Source organism: Anarhichas minor, unplaced genomic scaffold, assembly GCF_050575085.1.
Source record: "Anarhichas minor isolate MPS153535 unplaced genomic scaffold, ASM5057508v1 ptg000024l, whole genome shotgun sequence".
NCBI classification, from domain to species: domain Eukaryota; kingdom Metazoa; phylum Chordata; class Actinopteri; order Perciformes; family Anarhichadidae; genus Anarhichas; species Anarhichas minor.
The window spans coordinates 18,078,194-18,088,805 of NW_027466470.1; the positions used below are offsets into that span (position 1 = coordinate 18,078,194).

General features: G+C 46.0%; 1 protein-coding gene across 1 annotated transcript; it reads left to right on the top strand.

Annotated features, from left to right (window-relative positions):
- The first annotated feature begins 2,258 nt into the window (after positions 1–2,258).
- Positions 2,259–9,561, top strand: sall2 (spalt-like transcription factor 2). Its single transcript, XM_076098218.1, has 3 exons — positions 2,259–2,334; positions 4,206–8,086; positions 8,288–9,561. Exons 1-3 carry the CDS (start codon positions 2,259–2,261, stop codon positions 8,561–8,563), a joined length of 4,233 nt encoding a protein of 1,410 aa, XP_075954333.1. The 3' UTR covers positions 8,564–9,561.
- The last annotated feature ends 1,051 nt before the right edge of the window (positions 9,562–10,612 follow it).

The window sequence follows — 10,612 nt, forward strand, 5'->3', positions numbered from 1 at the left end:
GCGGTGTGTGCCCGGGCCTGCACTCCTATGTGAGATGCACACTGAGAGCCAATGTGGAGGTAACCGCGGTCACTGTTCCCCAGAGGACCGTCTGGCGGCGAGGGCCATTAATTATAAGAGACAGCGAGACAGACAGCTAGCCTGCTAACCAGACAGACAGACAGTTCCGCAGAGAGCGTAGACAGGCCTGACAGGAGTAGGCCCCGACAAATACAAAGAAAGGAGGAAGAGCAGCACGCACGGCCAAAAAAAAAAAAATCCTCCCCGTGTAGCGAGTAGCCTACAGTTATCTGCACCGCCCCTGCTGCCAGTGGACTATGAGTAAATACATTCAGGCATAATAACCCTTTGTCAAAAGAGAAAGAAACGCGATTTGCGACGGGGATAAATAATTGAAAAAAATGCGTCTGTCCGACTGCGCATCCCTGGGAGTGAATAGGGAATTGCTGCGCCAGTGTCCCGGCTGAGAGACGGAGCCGATCTTACCCAACCTAAGCTCCTGAGCTCTTCCCCCCACCCCGTGTCATTACACAATATCGCTGCCAAAAATCATCGTTTCAAACATGGTAAGTTGTTTTTTTTTGTCATATTCAAAGCGGTTGTGTCGGCGACGAGCGGCCTGTGGGGGAAATGCACATCCGGGACTGTATTTTTTCGAGAAGTCATAATATTTTATGAATCATAACTTGTTATGATGTGGGAGCGCGCGTGGCGTGCAACAGGTCGCCGTACAGTAGCGGGGACGCGCATCCCACCGCCGTGTTTTGCGCTTGTATGGAAACATTGGTTTTAAAAAACCGTCCGACCGTCGAACACGCGAACATAATGGCGAGATGGCACGAGTAATGCGTTGTTGGCACAATAGAGTTCTGGTTAGAAAACAACAACGATATTCTCTCTTTTTGAATGTTTGGCAACTATGAGAGTTATCGCTTCTTTCTCTTTGACGAAATACTATCGATGAGCCTACGCAACGATGCGCATGTTTAGAGCTTAATTATTTTTTTCTGTTTCATCATTTTATATTGTGCGGGAATCACTGCTCGGTTTGCAAAGAAAAGAGTCCATCGGGCCACTACAGAAATAAGTCATTAAATTAATCGGACTTCCACTGTCCTACAAAGGCTATTTTAAATAACAATTCACACGCACACGTTTGACTGCTTCCTTGTGACGACCTAACATTCAGACTTAGAGTCAAATCTCGAGTGCATTTTATTATTCTGTCCAAGCCTCAGTAAAACAGAGAGAAGGGGGGGGGGGGGGGGTGTCACAGGGTCCGGGTGAAAAATTATTTTCCTGCTCACTCCGGCTGTGTCTTTCTCTCAATACCTCTCTCCACGTGGTGAGCAGTCGGGATGAGGGTGAAAGAAAAGGGCGCATTGTGCCTCCAGTCAGTGGCCTTATGTGTTGGAGAGGCTCTGAGAGGGTGATGTTCACTCAGCTGTGCTCCCTATACGCCATTGTTGCAAATTCCACCTCATTTCAGCCGCGCTGTTTACCGAGAGCTCACACAGGAGCCTGTTTCTTTTTTTTAGAGGCGACCGGAGCACCGTGGAACCTCACACGCATATCACACATCTCGAATATACTTTGATATTAGCATGTGTGACAAGGTGGCATCTGACACAACATGTTTGGCTTTAAGGGAAAGAAAGGAAAAATAAAACCTGCATTAATGTAACCGAGCTGGCGTCAGGTTTAACGCCCACCTGTGCGCACAGTTTCCTTCTGTCACACACGGTGACGCTAAGATTTGATAGGCTCATATCGGTACTCGAAAGCTCAGGCAAGGGCCTTTTATGTGATGAACTTCAGCGCCAATGTATGAGGGTTTACTAAAGAGAGGCAGTGGACTCTTGGCTCAAAAGAAGGGGTGTTCACTCGCCATTTGAATGCAAAGTAGTGGATGAACAAGTGAGCTGTGTGAGTGTGAGTGTGTGTGTGTGTGCGTGTGCGTAGAAGGAGGGCCAACGGTGAGTTTTAAGAAAAGGGAGACTTGTTGAGAGAAAACTGTCACACATGCCTCTTTGGCACTTTAGTTCTGTCTTTCTTTCTCTGCACCACAATGCCACCAACGTGGACACGCTTTGAGACTAATCAATCCGGAGCATCCATTGTCACATTTTTGGAACGTTTTTCTTCATTTTTTCCCCTGTAAGTAATTTAGATACCTACTTTTTTCAGTGCGCAGGGAAACAGAATAAAAGTTGTGTGTTGGCCAATGCGCCCCTGCGTCGTTCCCATCCTGCAGAAGCATGTCCCGTCGGAAACAGAAACGACCCCAGCAGCTTATGAACCTGACCCTCGGTGCCTGTCGGATACTTGAGCATGGTGAGAAATATACTGAGACTATAATATCAAAAGAATACTGGTTATTTAGTGGGATTGGATTCACATTCGTTGGGAGGTTTAGAACTCAAAACATTCACTGTTCCTCAACATGCAGAGATTGTTCCAGTTAGTTGCTCATAGTGATGGTATATTATTTTATGGTGTATCTACTGTATCATTCTTGTTAAGGCCTTAAACTGATGATTTAACTTTTTACACTAACTTTGTGACCTAGGATGACTTGTTTTAACCTTATATGGGAAATACCATCTTTGGAATTTAAACGGCAATGTCATTATGGTCAGTTAGGACTTGTTTTTAATTTTGTTGATTTAATCTTCATCCACATTTCTAAATGGTTTCTTATCAGAATTACTAAACAGTGAAATAATTTAATTTGCATTATGTTAAACGCTTAGAAAAAGGCTTGTTGAAATGAATGGCCTACAGTCTTTAATTAATTCTCTGCGGTTGCAGCCATTAGCTGCTTTCTTTGCCCTGTAAAACCCAAATGTCTTCACTCCTCATCGCTGCCAGGTTCAAAGACACAGACCACCCAGAATAAGAGGCTATACAGTAAATACCTAGATAAATAATTGGTGAAAAAGAATACAGTGAATTAGAAAATGTGTTTGTAGGAGCAAAGAGATGTGCATGAGAAGGTCAAGGAAAATTAAACTTTGTGAGGCACTGTATAAGGTGTTCTTACCGCAATAGCATTAGACCCTATTGTCTCCTTTCAGCTTTGTTGCTGGGCACTGAAGCATGAACATACCCATGAAGAAGTGTGTGTGTGTGTGTATGGAAGTGTGTGTGTGTGTGTGTGTGTGTGTGTTTGTGTCTGTCTGTTCACTCCAGTTACAGTAGTAGGCCCCACATTGTGTCATAAAAGTGTAGCTTTCAGGCAAACAGCAGTAAGTTCTGTATGTGTTAGCGTGAGCAACCCTGTGCACACAAAATGCTCGCTCTTTTGTGTCTGTGTGTTGTACATTGACCGGCTGTGTGTAGGCCTATGTGCTTTCACATCCGTCTCTCTATGCATTTCTGGGCTAAGTTAGGTTGTTGATGGGCTGTGAGTCATCGTGTCTGTCTGCGGGGCTGTTTGTTTTTCTTTGTGTGCCACATCTCTTCCTCTGCCTGGCCCTAAACCGTATCAGGAATGCGACCTCAGAGTGTTTAAGGTCAAGACTGCCAGCCAATCAGGCACCCAGTACAGTGTCCAGTACCTAACCCTTAGCGCCCCATTGGGCTACTGGGGGAAGGGCTCTTAAGGAGATGAAAGAAAGACGGATTGAATGGAGGAAGGAAGAAAGAGAAGGAGGGCAGGGATGGAAGTGTGTGTGTGTATGCGGCTTCTTTTTATTGGGGGGTTCCATTGTCTTGTGCGTGTTGCCCTGGAAACAAGGTAGACACCTCTATGGGTGAGCAGTGTATTCTTGCAGATCAGTGTAATCTGTCTGTGTGTTAGCATGTGTGCCTGCATACATGGTGTGTGTGTGTGTGTGTGTGTGTGTGGCGACTGTGTTTAGGAGGCTACAGTTGATGAGGACGGACAGGACAAAGAGGAAAACAGTGGTGGAATATAAAGTGGTAGAAATTAATCCCGAAGGTTAAAAGTCATCTTTTGAACAACAAAATTCTTTAATTATCTAGACATTAAGTAGCCACCTAATAAAATCCTTTATTTCTCACTGCTGGTTTTTGTAAGTTGTTTTAAAGTGCCCTGAGAAGTAGATTTGTACTTTAAAAAGTTTTTTTTAGAAAGCTATATTATAAAAGAAGATTGTAGACCATTATGCAAATCTTGATTGTTTTGTTATCATTAACAATGATAAAATCATATTATGATTTTCTTCTTTCAATTTCCTTAGATGACAACTTGGCAGTGAAGTCAAACTCCTTTCCATTTATCCTGGATTCTCCATCGTCCTCTGCATCGTCCTCTCTTCAAAGCTCCCAGCTGCCCCTCGCTCTCCTTTCATCTATTAAGGGCTCTCAGACCCCCTCTTTACCCACTGAGGATCCAGCGATATCCTGCTCACTGAGCCAGTCCTCCCACCAGCCCCTCAAAGACCCACAGCCCTCCTTCTCTCCTGACTTAGCTAACTGCCCTCTCTCTTCACAAACTCAATATCCACCTGCCCTTCAACTGTCTAGTTGCAAATCTACATCATCTGCAAGTGCCCTCATCCACCCCTCCCGAAGCGAACGCATGGCTTCTCCAAAGTTGGGGCTGTCAGCCACCACCACCACCTCTTCTTCCTCGTCCTCGTCCTCTGCCTCCTTATGTCCCCCACCGCACCCTGGAAGCCCTAGCCGTGTGCCTGAGGGCCCCCCAAGTCCCGTTACTCCCACTCCCAGCCCAGGAGTGACATCTGCCTCAGCTGCACCCTCTAGGGCCCAACTGAGCATTGCCCTGATCCTGGAGGAGCTCCGGGTGCTTCAGCAAAGGCAGATCCATCAGATGCAGATAACGGAGGAGATCTGCAGACAGGTGCTACGCCTCGGTGGAGCGTCCTATACCGTAGACACACCCTCCCAGCATCTTCTCCCTCCGCTGCCCCAGCTCTGCCTGGAAGGCAGCAAAAGGGCAGCCAGCCCAACTACCCAGCCAACTGCACTTCAGCCTTCCACCTCTGTTGCTCCTCTCCTGGCATGTTTCTCCTCCCTGCTACCTTCTCAGGCAGCCAACAAGCCCACAAAGCCAAGCAGTTCCTTGTCTCAAATCCTGCAGCCCCAGAAGCCCCAGATGGAAGGAACAGGAGGGACTGCAGGGGCTCATGGTTATCTGAGGGTGAGTTCTCGACCTTCGGCTCCCTCCACCTCTTCCTCTGCTGCCATCTCCATGGCTTCCTCCACCTATCCGTTGGGCTTGTCTTTAGCTCTGCCCAACCGCTATCTCCATGAAAAATCTTCAAACACCACTTCAGTGAGTGGGCACAGTGGCCTGTCCTTCCTCAACTCATCCCTCCCCACATCAGTATCTATGGTCCCAAACTCCCAACATGCTATGCAGTCTTTCTCTGGAGGAGCAGACTCTTCCTCTGCATCCAGCTCCATCAATACTAGCCGCCTCCAACATGGCTGCCGCTTTTGTGGAAAAATGTTTAGCAGCGACTCTTCCCTACAGATACATCTACGCTCACACACAGGGGAACGGCCCTACCAGTGTCCAGTATGCCTCAGCCGCTTCACCACACGAGGCAATCTCAAGGTGCACTTCCTACGCCACCGTGAGCAAAACCCAGAACTCTCACTTTCACTCCTGCCACCTTCTTTGTTTGGGTTAGCATTAGGGGCCACTGGGGGATCAGACATGGGACAGACCATGAGCAGTGGCAGCAGTACTAGTGGCATGAATATGATACAAATGAAGCCAAAGAGCAGGACTGAGGATGAGACATGTGGAGATAATGTGGAGGTCAGTGGTACGAACACTGGCTTTTCTCTGGGAGCCTCTGGAGGATCTACCCCTTCTACCCTACCCCTGCCCCCTAGTGTAGACCTGGCTTTGATTTCCCACTCTCTCCTGCAGCTTAATAGGGCTGCAGCTGTAGCAGCTGCAGCCTCTATCACCTCTGGCTCATCCCACTCTTCCTCCTCTTCTACCTCCACCTCTTCTCTGGCTACCTCCCTCCTCAACAATCCTTCCTTGTCATCGTCTTCCACCATCACAGGGTTATTCAAGGGTGCTAAGCAGCAGCACTTTGATGAGAACACTCCCCCTCATGCCCCAATGCTGTCCCCTGCTGCCTACTCCCAGCTAGCCCACCTGCCTAAGCTCCTTTTCCCATCTGTCTCCACTTCTTCCTCTACCCCTGCTGCACACTCATCCCTCTACAACCATCCAGCCTTGGGCTTGCTACGCACCCCACTACCCTCTACTCCAGGCTCCCACCAACTTGCTTCTTCAAGCCATTCTCAGCTTTCTTTCCCTTTCGCTTCATTTCCTAAAGTCCCAGGTCCATCCACCACCACTCCATCCACCCTACCTTCCTCCATGGTTAACTCCACTCTTACATCTGAAACCTCCAAGCTGCAGAGGCTGGTGGAGAAGCTAGAGAAAGCGCCCCGCTCTTCTTCTCCGTGGACTGCTTCCTCTATTTCGTCCTCCATGCTGGAGATGTTAACTAGCGGTGCCACTTCCTCTTCAAGTTCAGCCAACAGTCGTTTCACAAATGCCAGCACTTCAACTACATATGTAATGGCCTCCCCGCCATCTTCGACTCGTGCTTCCACTTCGGTTTCAAACTTCACACATGAGATGGTTGCTGCCCTAGGCATGAGTGCCAATGGAGCAAGTGCCATTGCGGGGGGCTTCCTACCATCACTAAGCATTACAAATCCAGCTGGTAACATGACAACCAATCAGTGTGGGGTGTGTCTACGGGTGCTGAGTTGTCCCAGAGCACTGCGTCTGCACCAGGCTACGCACCTTGGAGAACGCCCTTTTCCATGTAAGATATGTGGTAGATCCTTTTCTACTAAAGGCAGCCTGCGGTCACATCTGGCCACCCATCATGCCCGGCCACCCAATGCTCGTGTCCAAAATTCTTGCCCACTGTGTCAGCGCAAGTTCACTAATGCCCTAGTGCTTCAGCACCACATCCGTATGCACCTTGGTGGACAGTTGCCCACAGATGGCACAGACGATTCTGCACATGAGATGCCAGCTGAATCAAATTCTAAACCCTTGTTACAATCTCAATCCCAGTCCACTGACTCAAATACTGTCTCTAGTAAAACACCACCTCTAGCAGGCCACTCCAAGAGCCCAGCCCCAAGCTCAGAATTTCAAACTCCAGCAGTAGGTTCAGTCCCTGCATTTGGCAGTACAAAATCAGTTGAGTTTACCAAAAATTCTAGCAAGTCTGGGTCCTCCAGCCCAGACCTCATCCCCCCGTCTGACCTTAGCCCTGACCCATTCATGAATCCCACAACAAAGACTCCACCACCAGGCAGTGTAGAACCCCCTCTCCTTTGTGTCAGTGCCCCCTTGCCAGCCTCCAAGCAGACAGATCAAGCTTCCCCAGTTGGCAAAGATAACCAAGTTGAACAACAAGCTACTGCTGATGTCCATCTTCCTAAATCCACCGCCTCTCCAATCGCCTCCACTGTTACCAAAACCACAGTGTCAGCTAATGCTATGGTAGTGGACTGTGGAGAGGATGAAGCTTCTACCTCCTCCGAAGCCTTCCAAGGCTCCAGAACAAACCTGGAGGACTTACAAAGCACACCTGTCCTTGCTGACCCCTTTGCTTACACCTGTCCCAGTACCTCCTCTGATCTCATCCTGAGTCAAGATGTTCCTAACGTTATTGCAACACCAACCTTGGAATCAGAGTCAGTCTCACCAAGGCCCAAATCACCAGAACCCATGGAAGAAGACAAAGATCAGTCTTCTCCACCAGCAACACCAAAGCAAGACCAAGCAACTGTGCCTGACGAGGACCCCAGCGTGACGTCCGCTTTGGAGACTGCTGAAACTGTTGCTGCTGAGGTAATGGGTGTATCACAGAGACCTGCCACTTTTGTAAGGGAGACACGTCAGAGCTTTCATTTTGGTTCTTATGGGAGGGAAGACCGGGTAGAAGATGTTGAGATTAGTGGATTGGCTCCAACTGAAACACTGGATGGTTCTGTCCCCATCAACCTGACCCCAACCCTCCCATCTCCGATGTCTCGCCCTGAGAAGAAGACCTATAGCTGTGCCGAGTGTGGAAAAGAGTATGCCAGTCGCAGTGGACTGAAGGTGAAGAAAATTAATTGTATGATATAAAAAAAAAAAACTTTAACAAGATATATGGATATGTTGGAAGATTACTTGTTGTATTAAATTGTTTATTTTCAGGAGATTGAAACAATATTTTACAGCCTTAGTACAGAACTAAAGCTGTAAAATAAAAACAATCTTTGTGTTAAGAATTGCTAAAAATGTGCTTTATCTTCCTAGGGGCACATGAAGCACCATGGTGTGGTAACCAAAACAATACGTCCACCAGCCCGAAGTAGTCGTTCCTCCGCTGACCAACTTCCTTCTTCTACATCTATGACTTCCTTAAATATTCCCGCCACCAGGAGCTCAGCAGGCTTCTGGAACCAGTACCAAGCCTTCCTCAACACCAGTAACGAGCCAACTGATGACCCAACTGCTGGCGGCCAAGGAGATGATGAGATAGACCCAAGAGCCACTGAGGAAGCTGGGGAAGGGTCTAGTGAAGGGTCATAAGTTGAGTCAGCGTGATTCGCTGGATAATGTTCTGGTGTTTTCAATCAATGTTTACCTTTTGGTGAAACTGTATGAACATTTGCGTAGTACCTGCTTCCTTAACACATTTCAAGTAGCCCGTCAGTTCGATAGTCAGAGTAATGTTTGTACGTCAAAGTTGTGAGTCAATCAGCTTGGTCTTGTGGTGTTAAAAAAAAAAGAAAAAAAAAAAAAGACAGCTAATGTGCAAATGAAGATGAAAATATTCGAGAAGTAACAGAGTCCAGTTTCTGCTAGATTTGATAAAAAGTGACACTACCTTTTGTCTGGCTGAAGTTGTTAATAGTTTGATTCGCGTTCTAACAAAGTATCCCTGATGTATCAATGTTTCATATCAGACCTGAGTCAAATAGAGTTTTTTGTTTTATTTTTTGGATATTTGACATTAGCTAGTTAGTGATTCACAAGATAGTGCACTAAAAGAAAAGTTTCAAATAAGTAAATGTCAGTATGTAAACATTTCGGTACTTGTCGTGTTGTGCCATGTACCAAATCTGATCCAACTGGCACCAAAGGAGGCTCAAGCTAACCAAAATGTTATTTCTTTGCGAATGCTTCCCGACTTACGTCGTATCTAAAAGATGTTTTCCTTCAGTCACAGAAGGAACTGATAAAAAGTTTTGCTTTGCGTGAGCACACAGGGCCAACAAACTGAATGTGTTTTTGTGGGGAATATTAAGTTTTTAGTCCCGTTTTGTGGTTCAGATAAACTACTCGCTCATGTCATTGTGATTTACTTTTCACTACATTGTCCTGTCAAACCAGAAGCACAGCTGCAGTGTTTGTGAACCCAGTGAGGACATGGTCTTGTGTGTGACCTTAAGCTTTGTGAATATTATGATTGTTGTTTGGTCCAAAAGTAATATCTGTAACGCTTTTCAGTTACTAAAACTTTTAAGTTGCTATAAATATATCAGAAGTCTGTCTGTTTGTTGTAAGCTGTACGTTCAGTGCTCCATATTAAAAAGGAATTTTGAAAAAACATATCTGGCTCCTTTTTTGCGCTACTTTTACACAACAAAATGTATTGTAACTGGTGTACAGACTTATTTTCATAAAACACAGCATGAACACATGCTTGGAGACATTTGTGTGTCCAGTTATAATGTCAACAATCCCTAACAGTCACACGTCATTGATCATTGCTCTCTGCCAAGACAATCAAAGCTCCCCTCTCTTGTGTCACATCAACGGAGGGGAGTGGAGGAGGCCAGCTGTCTTTCCTCAGCTAAGGCCAACACAGCAGCTGAGCTACAGTATGTGTGCACATAAGGTTGGTAACAGGAAATGCGTGTGTCTCAAGTCTTAAACGTTTTACTCTGTGTTAATGTATTTACACATTTGTCAGCAGCCATCCTGTCGTGAAATCTATAGTTGCCATTACCTCGAGTGCTATCACATGCTTGTCAATGAACACACAGCCTGCAGTTATAATCTGGAACCAAACCAACACTGTCTTTACAGAGGTTAGACATCAAATATGTCCTCCTTAATGAAAGCAGAGGAGCATGCAGGACAAAATAATCCATGGTCAGTGTGATGCATGGATGTATAGTAGGAGGCTATATACCTAATCTGACATTGTGAAGTGTTTAAATGTGTGTGCAATGTGAGCATTAGAGGGCGCAATTCTCCATTTTAAACACAATTTGGTGCTGCATATTGAGTTTGTTTGGGGGCCTTTTTGAACAGCACTCAATAAAAATCAGTGTGAGACAAGTATCAATGTGTGAAGTGTAAAATGTACATTAAGATAAAGAACTACCTGTAATTAACTGATGAGTCCCCTGCGTCTAAAACCTAAACAGTACAACAGAAATAATAGTTTAACAATTATTGGTTATTGCCGTGGGCATTAAAATAAGGGTATGGGTAAAAACTGTTTTTAAGGTGAAATAATGTCGTGGATTGATTGATGTGTATAGTAATATTTCTGTTCATGGCACTCTGAAAAATTACCGCAGCTTTAAAATGAGTTCACTGTGTTGCAAATAGTTTGAACTGTGCAAT